General features: G+C 32.8%; 1 protein-coding gene across 1 annotated transcript in view; it reads right to left on the bottom strand.

Annotated features, from left to right (window-relative positions):
- Positions 1-846: 846 nt before the first annotated feature.
- HELRODRAFT_155577 (hypothetical protein) overlaps positions 847-22,507 on the bottom strand; it is a gene marked incomplete at both ends in the record, with an annotated part of 33,356 nt that continues 11,695 nt past the window's right edge. The window contains 48 exons of the mRNA XM_009010950.1: positions 847-1,209; positions 1,401-1,712; positions 1,802-1,990; positions 2,162-2,404; positions 2,479-2,578; positions 3,030-3,241; positions 3,486-3,713; positions 3,844-4,120; positions 4,254-4,385; positions 4,451-4,512; positions 4,593-4,715; positions 4,852-5,022; positions 5,201-5,461; positions 6,301-6,605; positions 6,842-7,005; positions 7,167-7,456; positions 7,713-8,023; positions 8,109-8,241; positions 8,679-8,825; positions 8,948-9,127; positions 9,272-9,409; positions 9,489-9,665; positions 9,838-9,999; positions 10,312-10,617; positions 11,003-11,308; positions 11,576-11,749; positions 11,854-12,261; positions 12,336-12,641; positions 12,763-12,936; positions 13,012-13,075; positions 13,242-13,460; positions 13,678-13,826; positions 14,680-14,807; positions 14,939-15,082; positions 15,247-15,313; positions 15,809-16,003; positions 16,062-16,154; positions 16,342-16,480; positions 16,898-17,160; positions 17,310-17,466; positions 18,799-18,863; positions 19,524-19,751; positions 20,505-20,651; positions 20,824-20,985; positions 21,104-21,322; positions 21,520-21,651; positions 21,847-21,939; positions 22,185-22,430. Of these exons, the coding sequence (XP_009009198.1) occupies positions 847-1,209; positions 1,401-1,712; positions 1,802-1,990; positions 2,162-2,404; positions 2,479-2,578; positions 3,030-3,241; positions 3,486-3,713; positions 3,844-4,120; positions 4,254-4,385; positions 4,451-4,512; positions 4,593-4,715; positions 4,852-5,022; positions 5,201-5,461; positions 6,301-6,605; positions 6,842-7,005; positions 7,167-7,456; positions 7,713-8,023; positions 8,109-8,241; positions 8,679-8,825; positions 8,948-9,127; positions 9,272-9,409; positions 9,489-9,665; positions 9,838-9,999; positions 10,312-10,617; positions 11,003-11,308; positions 11,576-11,749; positions 11,854-12,261; positions 12,336-12,641; positions 12,763-12,936; positions 13,012-13,075; positions 13,242-13,460; positions 13,678-13,826; positions 14,680-14,807; positions 14,939-15,082; positions 15,247-15,313; positions 15,809-16,003; positions 16,062-16,154; positions 16,342-16,480; positions 16,898-17,160; positions 17,310-17,466; positions 18,799-18,863; positions 19,524-19,751; positions 20,505-20,651; positions 20,824-20,985; positions 21,104-21,322; positions 21,520-21,651; positions 21,847-21,939; positions 22,185-22,430 (9,264 nt within the window). The remainder of the gene's footprint in view (positions 1,210-1,400; positions 1,713-1,801; positions 1,991-2,161; positions 2,405-2,478; positions 2,579-3,029; positions 3,242-3,485; positions 3,714-3,843; positions 4,121-4,253; positions 4,386-4,450; positions 4,513-4,592; positions 4,716-4,851; positions 5,023-5,200; positions 5,462-6,300; positions 6,606-6,841; positions 7,006-7,166; positions 7,457-7,712; positions 8,024-8,108; positions 8,242-8,678; positions 8,826-8,947; positions 9,128-9,271; positions 9,410-9,488; positions 9,666-9,837; positions 10,000-10,311; positions 10,618-11,002; positions 11,309-11,575; positions 11,750-11,853; positions 12,262-12,335; positions 12,642-12,762; positions 12,937-13,011; positions 13,076-13,241; positions 13,461-13,677; positions 13,827-14,679; positions 14,808-14,938; positions 15,083-15,246; positions 15,314-15,808; positions 16,004-16,061; positions 16,155-16,341; positions 16,481-16,897; positions 17,161-17,309; positions 17,467-18,798; positions 18,864-19,523; positions 19,752-20,504; positions 20,652-20,823; positions 20,986-21,103; positions 21,323-21,519; positions 21,652-21,846; positions 21,940-22,184; positions 22,431-22,507) is intronic.

The raw sequence follows: 22,507 nt of genomic DNA on the forward strand, positions 1-22,507 counted from the left end.
ACTTTAACTCAAATCCTCTGTAATTCGGTGGTATGCATGGTTTTTGGTGGTGAAATGGCCTAACGGCTAAAAAAGTTCGAAAACGAAATAAAGATCCCCGCAAGCTTGTGTGACGCGTCGTTCAACACGAATTCATACACGCTGTTTGTTTGTAGCCTGTAGTTGATTTGATATCATGGATATATACACATGATTATGCTATACGATTGCTGGATGCGTTTAAACGAGATCTGAATAAAAATTACAAAAATGAACTTTTCTGAAATCGTTTATACACAATCGAAAAGAAGGTAGCATTTATAAGTTCGTTTTATATGGTTTTGTATGATTGTATGAATGACTAAACTTAGTCATTGCAAAAAATGTCCTAACACCACGTTTCAATAATATATGTAAAAATACATTATTAGTTTTCTGCATCATCTACATTTTGTTGTTTTTTTTTAAATTAAATTGAAAAGTTTTTGTAGTACATATGGTGAGTAAAGTTTATAGTACAAGAAGTGGTGAATAATATAAAGCTTGATTCCATCGATTATTTTATGCACTGTCCATAGTTGACGCAATTCTTTTAAACCTAGAATAAAATTAATAAAAAAGTTATTAATACAGCTACGAAAAACGGTTCAAAGAATATAAATTAACCACAAACAAGCAAATATAATTATTTTCATAAAACTTACTTTTTTTTACCTTTTTATAAAAATAAAATTAATAAGCAGAAGACCGAATCTGTAGCACGGAATAATCAAATATTTAAAGTGTGTGGGGTATATTATTATGTTGATGTAGGCAAAAATTAATAAGTTAATAAGAGTTTTTACTGTTAAAGATTTGATATTTCACTTATTTTTCTTTTCGTTTGTATTCGAATTTCCTAAATATAAACCAAAAGAAAGAAAATATAACCTGCAATGTTAGTGCAACTCCCGCTAATATCCACTTTGCTGGTTTTTCTTTTGATTTTAAGTTGAATGTCCAGACGAAAGTATTACCTCTTTGTTTGGTCTTATAAGTGGGGCACTCGTAGATATTTCTCAGATCTTGCCTATCAACTGGTATAGCTTTGATAAAAATGACAGGCATCATAGGCGCCAGTTCTTTGAGACGAGCCTCCGCTATTAAACCCGTCTGAACATCCCAGCGTGCTCCTTCCATGTACAATCCGTGAACATACGAACCCTCGCGTGGTGGTGCGCCCATGTCTTCCTGGTGTTGTAAGTAAATATATATGGATGAACCAAAATAAGTTTTATCCATTGAGAGACTTGTATTATTAAATACAAAGTTATTAGGCCATACAAAATTGTTAAAACAATGAAAAATACAAGAACAAACATTTTAAATATATTCAATTGCATCAAATCTAAACAAACATAATGTAGTAAAAGAATGAACACCTTATTTTTTTTAGTCACATCACATTGTAAACACATTTTGTCGAGAGGCCATTCATTTTTTCGAGCCATCTGCTGCATAATGGCAGTGAGAAATGACTGAGGATTAAAAAAACCACCCAACCAAACTGATGAAGGAAGCTGAAAGTCAGATACCCAACTTTCAAGTTCTTTGATTCGACTAACAAGATCAGCATGCCATTGAGCCAATCCATAAAGAGACGGGTAAGCGAGATGAATCCAACTATCCGGAACCATGTCAAGGAACAATGCATTGCCCAATAATTCCATGTCTGCTGTTATTGTCAACTCGCCCTGATTTACAAAAAAATATCTTTTGTTATAAAAAAATAAACAGAATCTATCAGTGAAAATCAAATATAAAATATTTCATGGATACAAACTTTGAGACCAAGATCAAGTTCTTTTAAGGATCTTTTAATTTCTAGAGTCAACAAATTCATTCGTTCGCATTCCTGGAAGGCCACTGTTACGTAGGGCGTTCGATCTTCCGGTGGCAATTTGGCAATCAAATCATACATAACAAACTCCTCAGGAATTTTTTCTAATATCTCATCCAACACGTTTTTAATCTGCACATATTTTTATATATAAAAAAAAACAGATTATTAATTTGTAATTTAAGAACAAATGAGATTTTTGAAAAATTATTCGAAAAATTATGAAAAACGTTAGCAGAAGCATTTTTTAATATTAATTTCAATTTTTACGTTTAATTAAAATGAAAAAACAAATTTTTTTACTTTATCTTCCCTGGTTAATCCTAAAGGATTAGCCATTCCAGAATCTCGAGGTTGCATTTCCAATACAGTTCTAAAAAGATTTTCAGAGGTCATGGTAAGAAATTCAATTTCGGAATTAGGATGCAATCCATAAAGATGAGGACTTTCCGAAGGAAGACACTCCGTTATAAATGAATGGTAACCGCGGTAATCAGTATTTGGCGGTACCGGAAATCCAGGTGCAAAATTCATTTCTCCATCAAGCTAAAATTGTTTTTGAAAGACTACTATAAATAATTTTTTAAATTTAAGCTGAGCATAGAAATTGTTTACGATACCAATGAGGGATTCATGTACTCTTCCAGATATGTCTTGCAAAGTCTTCTATCCCAATCATCTGTTATATGGCCTCCGTACATTATTTCGCCAAACAAATACCTGTACGTGGTTTACATTGGAAAATTTCTTTAAATTAAATAGTCAGACAAATAAAAAAAGAAAATGAACGTATAAAATTTAAAAAAAAGAATTGGCAAAATTTATTGAATAAAAAGTCATAAAATATCCAAACTTATGAGCTCCACTTAGCGGAATAAATAAATTTTGAAAGCAGCCAAAGTTAAAAAAGTTTCGCAACTTGAAAAGACCAAAACCAAAAATACCAGAGATAAAAAAATGTAACTTTGCCGAAGTCTTGATCAGATGTTCCTCGTTCCCAATCAACGCGCGTCATCAGATATTTTCATCTCAGCCAAAATTTATTACGTTCAAAATTGGCGATCATATACAAACAACCGAGTAAAACAATATGTACGTGCAATTCAAAACTGTGGATCCCTACTCGAGATACAATTTTTGAATGTAATCGATGTAATAAAAATAAACAAACCTCAAATCTTCCCACGGTACTTTAGCATTGGCTTCGAGATAATTGAAAAGCACGTTGATGCTTATAGTAAGATCTCCAGTGTTGAATGGGTAAATGCGATTCCAACCTTGTGGGCCAAACTTTCTACGTTCACTGACTACAGCGTGAAAATAACAGAGAGAAAATAAGATGCTCTTAAATTCCGCTTCTCTGGCACACATCTCCAACGTGTCCTGTTTTAAATCAAACTCTACTTTAACAATTCATTCTTATTCATCGGCATGCATGAGAATGTCAATGTTAACGAAATGAGAATTTGAAAATAAAAGTTTTGTTAATTTCGATAAAAATAAATAAATATATATATATATATATATATATATATATATATATATATATATATATATATATATATATATATATTTGAATTACGTATAAGCAGAGAAGGAAGTTTAAGAACCAAATGAAAGTGTTTACTTGGGAAAAATTATCAAGTGCTTTGTGAAGATTAGCAAACATGCCGGTAGGTGGCTCGTTGGTAATTTTTATGGCTGCTTCAAGAATTCCCTGAGGAATTATGTGCGATTCTTTGGTCGGAGCTGGTTCAGCACTTATGAAAACTCTGAAATCAGCATGGCTTTCCAAACTATATTGCTCTAACAATTTCTCTAATGCTGGTAGCCATCTTGAAACTAGATGGATGTTCTGAAGAGAATATAAATTAGGAATGAACCATACATCGGACTTAATATCTAATTGTTGATTTGTTACTGTACTTACATTTCATTTAACTTATTAGATCAAACTTTTGACAAGAGAGTGTTACAAAAACAACCTGTAGCACGACCCAATGTCCAGATTTCGAAGCCTTCTCCATCGCATCTTCAGCAACTACTTCTTGTCCTTGGCCAAGTGAAATGTTATGAAAATTTGATTTATCCACTGAAAATCCCAACTTAACTCCTAGCGTTTCAACATCTTTTAGAGGATCAACTCCGGGAGAAAGAATGAACATGACTGGTGTTCCTGATCCTGACTCTTCAAAAGATTTCGAAAAATCTAAACTGCGAGTTTCTACAAACTTTGAACCCAATTTCTCTTCAACAAAAAGCCTGCAAAACGATACGAATGTAACAAAGAATAATTAAAAATTCAAATATATATTTCAGTAAAGATATTTAAGCCGTTATGATAAAATAATGCAAACATTAGTTAAACATTACTAGCAAGAAAGGAAACTCTTACTTGACAGCGTACGTCATTCGGTCTGGCCTTAAACACCTCAACATGCACATTCTTTGTAACGAAGATTTGTTTTTCCATTCCTGTGGAAACTTCTCTTTTTCTGGATATTCACTCTCCACAAATTTTTTCCACCTTTCAAATAAAATTTCTGTTACAAAATTTAAAAAAAACTGTTAACAATGATAGCGACGTGCCACCTTTTGGTCGATCCTTCGATATCTCTGTCCAAATTGTTGAATTCGTCTAATAAAGCCAGTGCCTGTCAGCGATTTTTTATTATAAAGATAATGATGAAGTGAAAATATAAAATACAAATAGGCAAAACTGAACAACATGCACCTTAACAGCTCCCCAGCACTGGTTGTTAAGGAAATCAACCGGAGAAACAACATTAGGTAAGGCTGGCAACCTCAGTAGGAAATCTAATTCTTGAGGATCAATGTCTTGATTCATATTCAATATCTGTTTGTAGATTCGTTTATCCATTGGTTATTATTTTAAGCTGGTTATAAATTTTGATAATATTCAAAACTCTAAATTTTTCAAGAACCATGAAATAAAAACAAATAAAAACATAAAACACTGCAAAGTAAAACACCTGGAAAGCAGTTTGAGCCATGAACGTTAACTTGTCTCGTTCAAAGAGACCTCTTGATGTGTAAATGAAGACAGAGTAGGTTATGCAATCAATAAGGTTTTGAACTCTTTGTGGAGTCTCTTCAGCTGGTTCCGCTCTGTCAATGGCTTTCTCAAATACAATGCTGAAAGCCTTCGCACAATTGATTACGTTTTAACATAAATAAATTAAATCAGCGTCAGAAAAAGACAAATGTCGGATATTAACATGTCAAACATCACATATTAACAGCAAAATGTTAATATTTTTGAAAATATAGTTTAACAGGTAAGTTCTGAAAAAAACACTACGTTTGAAACAGCGGACTGACTTTGAGTGAGAACTGATACATCGGATGTATCTTATTGAGATCATTCAATATAAAATACAGCAGGGATGCTCGGGTGGCTGCCTTCCTGTACGCCTCTCTCGCTTCGTTTATTCGACTTTCTGTGACTTTTGCCTCTGCTACTTTCAGCTCGATGTCTGAGGACATGCTCTTCGTCTTCTCAAGGTTTTCTACCAGGGCATAATCACCCAAAAAATTGGCTTCAGCTGTTGACAGACGGGCTAATAACTCATCTTCTAAATTCTGGTTCAGGCGCAAAATTTCAATGAATTAAAAATCAACTACAACTTTTTTTTACAAAAATTATGAAGATCGTCATAACTAGAAAGCAGGCGATTAATAATTTAATCATGATGCAATCAATAAATGTTCAATATACAACAAAATGTTGAGTGAAAAATTAGAGAAAATAGGAGTTGAAAGATATTTTTTTCGCGAATGTTTAATAAAATGATTAAATCTGCATGATTAAAATGTAATGTATGGCAAAGATGACAGCAAAAATTTGACAGAATAAAAATATTTTTGGCTTAAATGAATTTTCGGTTCGCCAGAACTATCAACGTGTTCAATAGTTCCAAATAAAATATATGACATCGAGCAGTTTGCTTACAGGTTATTAGAACACCAGTATTTAAATGTACTATTTAAGCTAGGTAAATAAGATAAATAACTGTCATAATCATTTGGTCACCGAGTTAGCTCAGCCAGTAGGAATGCCATGTCTAGCGCTGCTATTACGCGATGGCATGGTTCAAATAATGTCTATCCGAAGACCACCATACGCGAATGGTGGTCTTCGAATATACGCGTGCATATATAGTGTGTATGTGCGTCGTGTGGTGGGAACAGTTTTCATTATAAATACAGAATAATATGTAAGCAACTCTGCGTTTGACAGAGCTGCATTATGAAGAATAAAATATTATAAGAATTTTTCTTAAAAAACTCACATAAGTTACAAAAAAAGTTTGAATTGAGTTATAAAGAATATATAAAAATATTTTTTCACAAAAGCTCATTTGAAATAAAAAAATTCTTCACTGTAAAACTAGCATAGTTTCAATCATTTAAACATTAACCTTCAGCGATATCTTGAATGTGTTTTGTGACTTGGTCAAGCTAGCTTTTGATTTTTCAAGGTCGTATCTTTCTTTACTAACGACATCGGCTAACAACTGGTCTTCCAAACCATCCCTTGTGACTGTGAAATTTATTAGAGTTGTTTGTGCTTGCAGTTCAGGTTTATAGTGAGGATTAGCAAGTTTTGTGTGCAAAATCAATCTGAATCCTTTGTCGTATTCAACTTCTTTGTCGCCAAATCGAATTGCTGTGCCTTTTTTAATCAAGTTGCGGGCAATCACTGGCTCCAAGACAGGATCTAAAGCTATCAGAATAGGTTTTATTTAATTTTATTTTTTTTATTAATCTTTAAAAATCAGAATCTGACAGACGAAGAAACTGTTACAGCATGCAAGGCAGTAGTACATAATTAAACGAATAAATACATAAAAAAAACGGAGAAAGAAAAAATGTGAGGAAAATTTTATTAGGGAGAATTTATCTAAACAAAATATATAGCAAATACAATTTTAAAAACTAATGTCAGTAACAACGGCTTACTTTCTTCAATGTTTTCAATGAGTACAGTATCACCATTAGATATAGCCTGTTCGATGCGATCTAAAAACCCTTTCTGTCCTAACCTGACGGCAACCAAAGAGGAACTATATTGACTTTTGATCCATTTCAGTCCTTGCAGTTGAGGATCAATTATTAATGGCCATCTTCAATAGAATATTTATTCCAAATTTATTAAATAATATGTAGCAAGACAAAGATATTAATTTCATAAAAAAGAGGACGTTAGGAGTCCAATATAAAATATCAAAGTCCAATATCAATATAAAATAAATAAATAATAATTAAAAACTATAAATTACAAAACCTTTCAGAATTAATTAGAATGGCTGCATTTTCAGTGGACATACGATCACTCGGAAGTCCGCAATTGTTCCACGACGCCACCTGAGCATCATCCGTCAGCAGGGATAGAGGGTCAAATCCCTCTGAAAATGGGATTGACACTTCCAGCTTATCAGTTAAGAAAGGAATCCAATGCTTTTCAATGAGCATGAGTCTGTATTGCTTTGTAAAACATCCAATGTAAGAAATGAATGCTGCCACCAGCAACATATCACCAGCTAACGTTGTTTCTTGCCGACGAAAGTGTTTCACCTGTTTTGTTCGGCAGTTAATTGTTAAAAATATGTTGAACGTTACGTGTACAAAATGCGTAAACTTTTGCAAATGAAAACGCTGGCAATGTTTTATTACCCAGATTCCTAAAAAGAAACACACTCAAGACAGGCGTTAATAGTATAAAAAAAGTTTATACATTTTTTAAAATTTAAAGATATACAAGTGATTTTAAATTGAAAAATTTGAAAAATAAATGCAAAAGTTTAAAAGTTGTGGTAGTTAAACAACAAACCTGTTCTGTCCAGCGGTCGTTTTCAGAAGTCAGACCGCTGACCAATCTGTTGGCCAGTATGATCGTCTTGTTGGTTGCATCGGCTTCCTGTTTACATTTGATTTGAGCTTCAGTGGCCTGGTCGTACTCGGCCTTCAACTTGCTTAGTGCTTCTTCGAGACTGGCAATCTTACTCTGAATGTGCTGCAAACGTTCTTCAGCAGCCTGCCTAGTTTGGGTGGCCTGATTCAGCGCCTGCCTCTTTGGTTCTACGTCACAATATACAGCGTAGTATTTCATGATATTTATCACCCATTTGCATAGGCCGGCCGCTGAATGAAGTATTAAACAAAAAATTATGACCATCATTATTATTTTACAAATATTTAAAATATAAAAAATTATATTTAATCGTACCAGCAACCGATTTTTGTTTGATTGATTCAGCATTGAATTCAGGATTTTGTAAATAAGGTTGAACTGCCTGTCGGCAAACATCTGGAATGTTTTCTTTCTCATAGTTCAGTAAAGCATTCAAAAAATCATCGACCTTTTTTTCAGTTTGGCAAAAACAATCATTGAAATTATATCTTTGAAAATTAATAAATAACAAACCAATCAACCAACCATACAGCATGTCATCCATCTAGTCAGTACTTTAACAAATGTATCAAACAACCAACGAACAAACAACCAATGAACCAACCGACTAAAATTAGCCAGCTAACCAGCAAGCAACCCACCGACCAATCAACCAATCAACCAACCAGACAACTAACCAGTAAATCAACCAACCAATCAACCAAACAACAAACCAGTCAACCAACCAACAAACTAACGAACTAAACAAACTACTTAAAAAATTACCGCTCATAAAAATTCATCCAAAATGATATTGATTAGGTACCACAGAACCAAAATATTATTGCCATAAGAACTTTATTAAAAGATGAAAAGTCGGTAAGTTAGTTTTATAATTTGACTTACTTTTCCCATCATCACTTTAGCTGCATTCCAAGTTCTGTCCTTCGGAATTTTTTTGGTTTTATTAGCAAGTAACACCATAACAGCTGCCGTCACGTTGACCACAGCGGTAACAGGTTTTGCAAATCCTTTCAATTCTGATAAATTACTCTGTTCGAAATTTGTAAAACAATACTATAAAAAAATTTAATAAATTATCATTTAATATTTAAACTTTTACTAAACTTATTTGACCTTCAATAAAAGTTTAATGTTATAAATGTAAATGAAACCTTGTTGAGTGTAGCAAGAGCTTCCTTCGCTTCAATCAATGCAGGTTCTGCTTTAGCAAGATCTTCTTGGCATTCCTTGAATCTTCTTTGAACTTCTTCATTGATTACTTGAACTTTTTTTTCTTCTTCGCTGGCCAAACTTTTCTCTTTCGAAACTTTTATTGTGTCAGCTTCCACAACCTGTGAACATTTTAGATTATAGCTTGATTCAACCAAAAATTTAAAAATTAACCAACCATAAAAATATTAAAACAAAATTAAATCAGAACCAAATAAATAAAAACTAATTTAAATATTGTACACATTATTTAAATAATAACATACATTGATCAGTTTATTGGCTTGTTCATCTTTGATGGCCAGTTCTTGTTTTTGTTGAGCTAATTTCAATTTCAAACTTTCCACTTGACTAGAACTGCCTTTCAGTTTTTCCAGACCGGTTTCTAACCTCAAAACACTTGCCTAAAATGACAATAATCAAAATATGAACTTGTTGATTATAACATCATTTACAAAATAGTTGTATAAAAACAATTGAAACCTGAAGGTTTTCGTGTTTCTTTGCAAGAAGATTTTGGTACAATTGTATCAGCTCAAGGAAGCTCTTTGGTGTGGTGTAGTTGTAGCGTCGTTCATTTTGCAGATAAATTTCACTTACTTGATTGACAGATCGATGTACGTATGCAACAAATTGTGATATCGACTGGCGCATGCCAGACTTGTCAAAAAAGAGAATAAAACTTTAATTAAAGCATAACTGAAAAAACAAACATTGCAGAAACTATTCGTCAACCAATTTTGCAAAATGTATTTCAAAGATGAATTCATTTTTGTTACTCAACAACTTAAGACACCGATGTAAAAACATCCCTCATAAATTTTCAACTTACATCAAGCAGTTCTATTTCACTGAGAAATCTGTGACTGACAGATATGAGTGCCTCTTCAGGCCATTCATGAAACCAATCGATACTTGTGCAGTTGGTTAACGCGGGAAAATTTCTGCTCCTCACTCGCAAGGTGTTGCCCACCGGAGAGAAGCACAGGATGACCTGCCGCGTGCGCGTGTTGTTTTAATTATTCCGTGGAAAAAATTCAATAGTGAAAATGTGCAGGCTCATTTAAACTTATTTTTTTCAACTTATAAACAGTCGTTAACTTCAATTCAATCAAAAAAAAAAGAAAATAATAAATAAAACCATTATTTGAATGTCTAATAAATATTTAAAAATGAATAAATAAATAAAACCGATTAGTCGGTTTCTCTGATTTGGTTTTTGATAATTTTTAGTAGTTACCAGTTAAGTGCACAGAAAGTTAATGTTAATACTAACATTTACACTACATTTAACACCATGATTCACCTTCAACTGCCTACGAACTCTGTCAATAAAGAATTTCCAGCAATTCTCTCTGGAATCAAACAAACCCATTTCCTTGACATCATTCCGCACGCCAGTAACGATAATATCCAAATCATCTTCAGTAAATAAATCAGGTATTTCCCCGGAAGCCAACAAATCATTGATGAGAACGAGAAAGCGTTCATCAATGATGTGAGCATCTGTCATGAGTAGCACCATACCTAGCCCTTTCAAGCCTGCCTTCTGGTACAAGCCATTCAGATCTTGTTTCAAATCTGGAATACCGTAACCTTTTTTCAATGTTATCTGAAGACGTTGAACAAAATTTGTATTAATAAAAAACATTTATCAATTGTAAATTTAGAGACATTTAATTTTTTTTTGAAGAATGAATTATATTTTTTTTTGAAAAACATATGTAGTGTGCTGCGCGAGACCTCAAAATTGATATTGCTCAATGAGTTGGAATGAAATGGTAAATTTTAACGCAGCTGTTTTTAGACAAAGCTTATACGTTTTTAAAAAACTTATGTATATCTTATATTGCATCAAACCACTATGCATCATTCTTTAAACAGTTTAAATAGTTTTCAGCCATTTATTAAATACAAAGATGAGCCATGTAACTGCAAACTTTAAAAAAATTATATCAACGCTTTTTGAAGAAAAAGCCAAAAGAAGAAGCACAGACTTGAAAGACTTCATAACCGCTGATGTGTGCAGCCAGTTTGGAGAGACTTTGCTTGCCACTCCCACCCACTCCCACCAGGAGAGCATTCCCGCGTGGGGCCTCAGTAATTCGATTGATCCTCAAGACATGGGATATCGCATCGTCAAAAAGGACCAAGTTCATTGCTGAATTGATTTCATTATAATTCTCAAGAGCATCGATAAGTATTTTGCTGATATCCGCGGAGCTTACAACTGGAAGATATTTTGGCTCACCGATACCGCTGGCGAAGTGACAGAACTGAAGTGGTTCTTTGAATATTGCATTCTATAAAATGTAAAACGATTTTAAGTATAAATTTGGTTAAATTAAAATTGAGCCAACAGAATTTTTAAAAAACTTAGTCGGCTAATTTTGAATTTAAAAATTTGAACAAAATTGGTGGCGAACAAACTTTTTCCTAAAAAATCATCTAATGATTTTATCAGAGAAAAAATACATTTTAACTATGAACAACGCAAATAAATTTTCAATGTGAACCATTGTCTTTACAAAATAACTGTGAAAATTTAAATAAAATAACAAATGTCTTACTTCATCTAAATCTTCAAAAATTTTTTTTACAACTTCAGCAATAATTTTGTCAAAAAGTTCAAGATCAGAATGGCTGACAAGTTTATCCCTGTATGTTCTTTGTGATTCATGCACCCAGAGTCTCGCGAGATCACTCGCGACTTTACAGCATTCCAATCCAGCAAAGAGTATTCCCTTAATAGAGGAAACAAAAAAAGTATAAACAAAATTTTTAAATATATCACGTCTGAGTTTTTATATACACCTATAATGAAAATTTGTTAAAAGCAAAAGAGAACCTGGAAGACGTTAGACAAATCTCTCAAGTTGAAAATATAGTGAAATTTTATGGCTGTCAGTTGGAATGTTTGCGTGATTCTCTGGTGCAGCAAAAGAGATGCTTGAACAACATTGTTGCATTGTTTCTGCACGCTTGCGGGGAATCCGACCTCGAGCAAATGTTGTTGAATGATGTTTGTGTAGATTGACGTCAATGCTTCCTGGCTGGGGAAACTGAGAGCAAAAACTGAAAAATGTCTTTGAAGACGTGTGTCGATGGTGAAGTTGCCAGCAGCTTGATTCATGCAAGCCACATATTGAGTGTTGGAAATCTCTTTAAGAGTTAGTTTAGTACGATCGTACCAGTGATTGTAGTCCAAGTGTTGTCGGATCAAGGTGTGCGGCTGCACTGTTGAAAACCTATCTCTCTTATAAAGACAAGTTAACACTTTTATTAATTTATTAATTCAAGTGGAAAAAATATTAACAGCAATTTTCAAACCTCTGGCATATTCATGTCGTCAATAAAATAAATGAGTTTTTTGTTTCCAGGAGGACCATAATTCTTACCTGCCTTCTTTTCTAAAGGTTTTTCAAGAATCTGTTGCAGCATTTCAGATGTTGTGTAAAAGTTGAAAGGAACGTTCGCAACGACAAAATCCTCACTCAAACTGACAATTTTGTCATTGATGAGTACAGTTTTGCCGGTGCCAGCATGTCCAACAAGCATGACTGGCCGTCGCTTATCAAGCAGAAGGTCAAGAAAATAACGAATTCGGGTTGTTTCAGATGTATGCACCATGGTAGCCTGTGAAACATTATTAATTTAAAAAAATAAATTTTCTAAACTATCTAATTACAAAAAATGCTGCCAAATTATTTAAATTGAAGTTATCAATTATACAATGCCATAACAGAAATAGCTAAACCTGTAAAGGAATTTCTGAATCCAATTCAAACTTAGGCACTTTTTTTGACCATAATTCAAATTTTTTAGTTTCCTGATCAATGTAGTAATCAAAAACTGTTCCTTGTGCCGGGAACTTGATGGTTTTGAACTCTCCGACCCACCATTTCGTGAACTCAACTCGATGGTCAACCAGCTAAAACAAAAAATGATTATAGAAACAAAATTCAAGATAAATATTTGAAATAAACAAATCTTCAAAAATTATTACCTGATCTTGAAATAAGCAGCCCCCGAAAGCCCATATGCAAGAAAACACAAAGTATAATTCGTACCTTTAAAAAATCAAACACATTAGTTTTTCGAACCATGAACAAACGTTAATAACGAGCGTTTTCTACTCAAAATTTTTTGGTACCTTCCCAATAATAACATATTATAAAGTGGTGATTTTTAACGTAACGGCTTTACTAGAATTATTAAAAATTAAATGAATCTGACCATTCCTTAGGACAGTCGGCAGGCGTGTTCTCAGGTGTGAGCATGCACTCAAGCAGGTAGCACAACATTTGCAAGTGGCTGATGTCAGTGATGGGAATAATCTTTTTGAACCTCAGCCGCATAGCTTCCAGACACGAAGGAACATACTTGTCAAAAAGAATCGTCAAATTGGCTTTTTCAGACTGGGCCTGGCGTGTTTCGATCCAACTGCTTATGAACCTAAAATAACGTCAGTTATAACTAACTACTCAAAATTATAATCAGTAAAATTTGTGATTACCTAAGCAAGAAACAATTTAAAACTAAATAACTCAGTTTAGCTTTGACATATCGCTGCACGACATGAATTACCTTTCATTTCCATACAAACATAACACTACAATGTAATAAAGTAAATGGGCCAAAGGTCCTTATGAAAAACTAATTAAAAATTTACGGATTCCATCCGAGATCGCCCGCATTGATGTAGAGGATGCCAGCTCTCGACACAGTGGCCGGTGTGGCTGACTTGAGATGACTTATTTCGAAGAGCAGTCTCATGGAATGAGTTAGTGGGATGCGCTCGTTGCTGGCCAGTGTCAATACCTATTTAATAATTTTCAAATGAATTGATTAGATAGGAATATTTTTTTCCAAATCATTAACTGATATTTGTTAATGTTGAAAACAAATTTGATTGCAAAGTTTTACGTGCGTTATAAAAACTCGCTCTTTCAACTGTGATAATTAAATCTCCAAAAAGCACTTTCCCACAAATGTGAAACTTTTAAACAAAAAATTGTGACAATTCAGCCAATAGTAACTAATTCTTTGTTTTTCCACTTTGTATGAATGTTTAAAAATATTTGCATGGTTCTTGTTTTAAAATGTTACAATCTTTAAATTGCCATTAATTTTTTTACTATCAGACAGCTCAATGCGCCTCTAAAAACCACTAAAATAACCGTTCTTCCTGTCAATCACCTGAAGTGCGTTTCGAAAAAAAGTAAAGTTATGCTGATCATTTTTTAGACAATGATAAATTATTATCCTTCATTTCATCTCCTGCATTGTAGCCAATATCGTAGAAAGAAAAACTTTGCAAATGAATAAAACAAGTAAATAAATAATTAAATAGACAAACAAGTAAGCCGGCAAAGTAATTAATAATTATAGATTAAGTATGAAACTAAATGATGAATTAGTCATTTTAATGTCAAAGAAGAATAGAAATAACTACATTACTAGTAATGAAATATAGGTTACCAATTCCAAAAAATTTCATATAGCAAAGATAAACCAAAAAAAATTTTGTCACATCGAAAAATATTGGACAAGTTTAGAATTTCTGTATCTGTAGTCGGCATTTTATAACTTTTCCTTGAATTTTGAATATTTTTAAGTTGAAAGAACTGAAATTTGCAACTAAACAGAAAAGACACAAAAAGTAATCGCGAACTTTGTTATCATCCATGACAGTGTTGAGGGATTCAATCCACATTGGATCGATGTCTCCATCCAGTATGATCCACTTGGGACCATCGTGAGAGTTGTTTGCCAGATCTCTCATCACATACGAAAAGAGGCCTTCGTTTTGTTTCAGACAAAAATTTCAAACTAAGGGACTAACCGTATAAATTTTTAAGTTTCATGACAAAAAAAATAAAAATAAAGTTAAAAAATCATGCAATATTGATAAGAAATGTAATCTATTTAACCATCTTTCCATTCTCTGGTTGCAGGATTTATAATGCCAAACAACTCGTTGTTAGTAACTGCTTTAGGGTTCAAATCTACGGCAATTGGTTTTTTCTTCATATTCTGATTAGCCTTATACAACGTCTTCCATACACAACTTTTTCCTGATTGGCATAATATTTTTTCACCGATTTGATTTCAGTAAATATAAACACATTAACGAGTATTTTTTGTTGAAGTTTTAATTTATCGTACGCGAGCAAATTGAAATAAAAAATATTGCACTGTTTAAAAAGTTTACTGAAAGAACGAGAAAATTAAAATAAACCAGTTCCAGCATTTCCAACAATGAAGACTGAATGACGAACTTCAAATAATTCTTGCAATTGAACAACCTAAATAAAATTTTTTTTCAAATTTATAATTTACTATTAAGGTTTGCAGCACTAAACCTTTAGTCGCTTTATTCTTCTCGCCTTATGTAATCAAACGTTCAAACACTTAAACTAACATTTTTTTTACAATTTTTTTTACACTTAATTTCTTAACATTTTCTGGTTTTATATTTGATTCGAACCGCCGTTGCAAATCGGATGTTAATTATTTTTCGGTTTCATTTCAACAAATCTGTGGATGCTGTGCTTAATACAAAATTATTTTACTACTGGGTATTTCAAATAGTGCATTTTTAATTTTTGTAAGATTCACGTTATCATAATTTTCCATTTCATATCTGCAACTATACCTTATTTCAGTGAGAAAAATGTTCAATTAACAATGTAGCATTAAATGAAAATATATTTTCTTAACAAAGTGAAAACTTTATTCAAAATTAGATCAAAATTTGAATGATTAAAAATTGCATGATATAATTTTTGACCCAAATAAACCTTCAAAATAAATCCATCTTCAGGCTGCAACTTGAGATTAGAAATGGCGGTTTTGATCTGCTTCTCGAGGACATCATCCCTCTTGCGAGGAACATCCAAAGCAGGAAACAAATCTCCGATGAGTCCCATGAAGACAGGCATGTCGTCCGTAACGATCTTCGGAATGTTGAAGTCACGCAGCGCTCGCATCAGCACCTACATTTATATTAAAATATCAAATTTTGCAATGCTGCAATAAGAGATGAATAGAAACCTGGTCTTCTGGTCTTTCCTTGTCCCCTCTCTTCAACGAACCTGCAACCACGAGTACACTTTTGATAGCTCTCAGTCCCCAATCATAATGATCCTTCATGTTTAACATCATCCACTTTAATTTGCTTACTATAATATAGATTCTTTTCGTTATGCAATTTTTAATAAAGAGAAAAATGTTTTTTTATTCATAACTAACCTTGACAGAGTAATTTCAAAAATATAAATCTTCGGTAGGAAAAACAATTTCATGACCTGAAAACCTAAAAATAAAAGCTGACCTGTTTGGAGAGTAGTTCTTTACAAAGAGAATACAGTGTAATAAATTTTCTGGCCAAAAGTCTAGCATCCAGAAAGCCTTCTGCAACCAACATAATTTCACAAATCAATTCGAAATCTGGCACAACCATTGCACAGGGCCTATAATTGTTGTGTTGAAGATAACATTATTTCAATGCTTAAAAACAGAATAATACTAAACTGTAACAAAAAAGTTATAAAGAGAGGATTTTCAAAAAATAAAAACCACGCAAACAGAACATTCCGTTAACATTCTCCTGGTTATATTTATTTGAAGATTTCATAAAATATCTAAAATAATTACTCAATCCTTTCAAATCACTGTTAAAAGATATTGATATGGACATCAGATTTTATTTAATGTTAAATTACGCTCTCAGTTAATGTTTGCCCAAAAATGTTATAAAGTTAAACTCACCCACTTAATTTCATAAATGTTTGAGAAGTTACAGTGCAAGCACTTAGTTACCGAAAGGATAGATTAAATAACAAATTATTATTATAAAGGATGATGATAAATGTTGAATAAATATCTACCTAAATAGTGCCTTAAGGTTCTCAGGTAGTTCAGTTCTGCCGGCATATCCTGGATTCATAGTTATGAATATACCGACGCATGACATCAAGCTGATCTCTTCACCGAGAAAACTGAAAACTTTCTTTTTTGACTTGATGGCATCTTGAATGCATTTCACTTGAACGGCCACTACGGACAGCACTTCAACGGATATTCTGTTAAACTCATCAAAACATCCCCAGGCTCCTGATTGCGCCAGGCCTTTGTAAATGTTACCTATGGACTGATGTTGAAGTGTGGCAACAAATTTTGTAAAAATCTTTTGACAAAAATTGAATAAATAAAAAATAGAGAGCTACATGTAATTAAAATAAAACCACAGTAGACATGACCTTATTTTTATTACGAATGGTTTAAAATACTAATTCTTACTTTATAATCCATTTGTTCTGAGCAGTTGAAAACGTAGACCATAACTCCAAGGGTTCTCCCCAGGTCCTTGGTGGTTTCTGTCTTACCAGTCCCAGCAGGACCAGCTGGTGCGCCGCTCATTGTTAGGTGCAGAGACTGAGTGAGAGTTATGTAGCATCTGCCTCCACAAAATTGCAATAAAAAAATTTGACAGTTTTTTCCATTTGTATTTAACTACTATACATCTGAAATCATTTTTTGAACGTGCATTTTCTTGATATATACCATTTTTTAAACAAAAGAAACAAAATTAACACATGATTGCTAAACCTAAATAATTTTATTCTCGTTCCTGGTTAAATTAAAATAATTTCTAACATTAATTTTTCAATTATTTGAAACATTTTATTATTATTTGACCAAGTAAAAAAACATCAAACAGAGAAAAAATTTAAAATTAATTAGATTAGCAAAAACATGAACTTATAAATTGTTAACACATTAACAGGTTTTTTGATAAATTTGATACTTTCATATCAAAAAACAACAGCAGTATAAAAAAAAATAATTTAAAGCCAAAGTGAAGTTTGAAATCAAATGAACTGAAAAAACATTTTTGGTTATACTGAAGAAATAAATAGCTTTTTTAACCCTTAATAAAACTATTAGTCGTTTCAGAAAAAGACCATGCATGGCACACAATGAGCGGGAGCTACAAGCGGAAAATGTGCGCAAAGCAAAGAACACATGAGAAGTTTTTAATTTTTCGCAATCCAACGAAGAAGCTCTGTTGTACAGAGTGTCAAAGTGATCTTGCTCTGAGTTGCTTTTAAGTATAAATTCACAGGCCAGCAATTGACTCCAATGCGTGCACTTGTCAAATAATTGATCAGATGCTGAAAAAACGTAAGCTTATTAAGCATTAGCCAATAAAACATCTTTGCAAACAGAACAAAAAATATTTGTACAACAAAAGGACAAAGATAAAAATGGAAAGTTGTAAAAATGATTCACCATTCTTGTAGCTTTCTAATTATTTTAACTTGATTATTTATTAACAATAAATAATGTTAAAAAATTATGCAACAAAGTGGTTAACGCTTACAAATTCTCTTATTAACATTATGTTGGAAAACTTTTTTTAAGATCAAACGCTTATAGACTACATAAAATGTAGATAAGATATGTAACTCCTAATGTTATAAAAACCATTAAATTCCAGCTAGGCACAAATTACAAATGCACACTGAAAAATAAAAAAATGATTTTATTATATGATATGTTTCAAGTTTATTCAAAAACTTGAATAGAATATACAATCTTTGTAGCAGCAAACTTCTATTGATGCTAAAATACGTTACATTGCATTGTTCAAAAATAAATTACTTTAAAAAAAAATTTATTGTGTATTCAATACACATTAATAATTTATGGGTAACTAATTTTTAAAAACAAGAATTTTCATTTGAAAATTAATTAAGCAAAACCATAATTGGAAACAAATATGAACCTGTCAGTCAATGGTGTGATGACGAGTCTCGTAGAGTTCCCGAGGTATTCGTGCGAATATTTGAACTAAAAAGAAAATATTTGGTTTTTTAACTATTTCTTTTGACAATATTACCACTTTCTGAAATACTACCCTCAACACTTACAACAAAAAAGTAGTGCAGAGTGGAACCAACGTTGAACATAACTGTTTTTAATTTATCTAAGTCAAATCCTTTATTGAATTTGGAATACATCTGTCTATCAGGGAAATATTTAACAGCGAAAATGTAAAAAAGCTGGTTAAGAGTGTAGACAGGACAGCTACCAGGAATGTAGGATCATTGACGAAGATGGGTGTAAGAGAAGATATGGGTTCTATACAAGAGGTGGGTTAGAGGAAGGTTGATTGGGAAGTGATGTGAAGGTTATAGTTATTTAACAAATTTTAACACGTCAAGTTTGTTTTGTAACATGACGTAAAAACTTAATTGCCGATTATTATAACCGTTTAAAATGTAGGCGCATTCTACGTGCTAGAATCACGGCGTCGTTAGAAACAACAATAATAAAATACTAAATATTTTCGAATTAATTAAAAAGTCGTCTATTAAATGTTTAGCGCAGTTTACGTGGTCAAACCAATAACTTTTGGGAGCACGGTGGTTCATTGAAAGGTGTCATAAAAAGCATTCGCAATGTTATCTATCGTGATTGCCGTGACAGAAGTAAAGAAGAGAGACCAACCTGAGCATCACATATGTTAGCGAAGCAATCTTCCTCCTTATCATCCCACCTGTGCCTCAGCTGGGAAAGCCACGTGAAGGCCTGCGAGTTCTCTACCTTTTGAGCAATTAATTTGTTGACAACATCTCGGTTATGCACCTCAATTGTGCAGACTGTCATTATCTTCTGCCTGTCGCCTGGCGTCAGTGTTCCAGTCAGCATCGTGATCAAGACGTTCAGCTGACTTATCTGTGAAACATCGCATCATAAGTACCTTCAGAACGGTTGTTATTAACATTTTATTCATCTCCAATTATTATCATTTTGTTAAATTCGCCCTTTAGTATTTCTCAGTCAGCAAACACATACACAAAAATCAAATATATAAACCTCCGGTGTTTTATGTTTGAGATGGGCATAGGGAAAATTTAACATTCAACATTTGGACAAATAAACCAAAAAGCTTTTACGCCAAATAATTATTTGACAAAATAAATGAACGAATAATTAAATGATTAATAAAACAAATGAAACATCAGCATTTCTAAATTACATAAATAGAGTAAAACAAAATATTAATTAATTAATTAATTAGAAGCCTGTTTTTTATTGTAATCTTTGAGAGCATTCTCAAAGCCTTCCTCCAAGTGGCCGAACGCCATGTTCACTTCTGTCGTCCACCAAATCTAAACAGATAAGTAACATCGCAACAAATTTCAGTACAGTTTTATAAATTTCTTTGAAGCATGTGAAGAGAAAACCAAATAATAGCAACTATTTCTAGAGTTATCCTCAAACTATATTATTCAATAACATCAAAAAACACTACAACTATAAATAATTGAATTATCAAAACCAACTAATTAAAAACAAGAATAGCACTTTTTCATTTAAAATACCTAAGGAACCTAAATAGCCTAAGAATTATTTGAAACCACAGTAAAAGTATAAAGATTTACTGAGATGAAATGAATGCGAAATATAATAGTGAAGCATGTGAACCTGCACGCAACATAAAGCAACTTGTGCTGGAAATTCAAAGAGCCACTGTTCCCTCATCTTTTCTTCAGAGGCAGCCAGTGCTTCAGTCAACTCGTACCTTATTGTTTGTCTCATACAAGACAGCAGTCTGTTCAACCACACTTCTACCTGATCAACAGCAATGCATTAATTAATCGCAAAATATCAAAAATGGACAATTCATTCAACTTTTTAATAAATAACCTAAACATGTTTTGTGTATTTTGGCAGGAGATGATACTTCTTTAAACCGAACGATAAATATTATTAAATTAAGTTTGAAAATGTTCGAGTTACCAACCTGCCCACTGCAGTCACAAGGAGAGGAGAGGTGGACAAATTCGTCATCTTTGCTCCACATAGCGATTGCCGTTCTTGCAACACCATCATCTGCACTTAACTTGCCGTCATCAAATTTCAACTGTGCCATGCTATCAAACAATTTCGTCAGATGACGAGTTACCTATGAAATGAAATGAACAAGTATCCACATCATTAATATACCAATATTTTTATGTTTGCAAAAAAGACTTCAACTGGTTGTTTATTTAATAAAAAGAATAAAATAACAAAACAATCACTAGAGATGGCTGATTTCCATTAGACAAAATGTCCAACAAATCGACAGCTGACACAAAATAAAATCTAGGAAAAGCCAATCTTTTAGTTTCCAAATATTCAGCAAGGGCCTTCTCACAAAGGGTGAGTTGGTCTTTGATGGTCTCCAGACGTTCATAGAGGCGTGGTCGACTAGTGGTTTCGAGCACCTGGGTTGTTGTTTCCACTTCTTTAACTAATTCCTGGTTTCAATAAATTTTTGTTAAATATAGCTTTATAGGTAGCCAATAATGTGGAAAGAAGATAATAAAACAATCTAAATTATTTCATAATGTGTTTCGTTTATTTTTTTATTATTTTCTGTTGATTCATATAAAAAAATTTCTCAAAAGCTTGTAGAGAAATTTCCAAGCAAAATTACAAAAAACGCTTATAAGACCTTAAAATCGACATCAATTTTATCGAATCGTTCAGAATCTTGAGGGAGTTGGGTTCTGATGTCATCAGATCCAATGAAGATGCTCTCTAGGTGAGACCAGGTACGCTGCACTTCAAACCAAATACTTATCACCTGCAACGTACGTTCAACACTCAGATAATTTTTCATACCAACGAATAAAAGTCAGCCGTAATGTTTTAAGAATAAACATTTATAACACTTTCAAAAATATATAAAATTTGAATCATTTTATTGTATTATTATTATTTAATTGTTACTTAAAACAACCTTCTCTCTAAGCCAAACAAATGCTAAAATTGACTTAACCTGATCAGCTGTGGAAAGTTTTTTCTGCCACGTTGAAACTTCCTCCAAAAAGTGAGCGATGTGTTTTGAAGTTAACATGTTCTGCAGTTGCACCTGTTTCACAGTTGTTAACATTACACCGACATAAAATCGGAAAATATTTTATCAACTAACAGCAAACGTTCGACTTCACTTTCGAATATTAGTATTTTTTTCCATATATCAACACGAAGAAAGTTTCACATCGTTCAAAACTTTGAGTTTCATACCAACTACAACCAGATTCATATACAAATTTCGGCAGAACGTCACAAAATATTATAAAACAACCCACAAACAGAAACAGATATGCACGTTACCTGATTCTCCTCCAAAGTTTCAATGAGTGTCTCGCTGGCTTTCAACAAGGTGATGCCGGTGCGAGGATGTTTCTCATGTTCAAATTGCATGTCTGTCCAAGATTCATGAATGGAGTTAAGCATCTTCTCCATGCTTAGCTCTTTCACTGATTTATCGACTATGTTCTTTACTTCATCTTCAAAGTTGTGCAGTTTAAGAGAAAGCAAATCAGAAAGTGTGGTTTTGTCGTCAAATGTAAATCGCACCTTCGATTATGAAATTATTAGGAAAAAATTCAAACTCGGTAACCTTAATAATTTTAAACATGAACCATAAAATATAT

The sequence above is a fragment of the Helobdella robusta genome (assembly GCF_000326865.2).
Source record: "Helobdella robusta unplaced genomic scaffold HELROscaffold_1, whole genome shotgun sequence".
Taxonomy (NCBI): Eukaryota; Metazoa; Annelida; class Clitellata; order Rhynchobdellida; family Glossiphoniidae; genus Helobdella; species Helobdella robusta.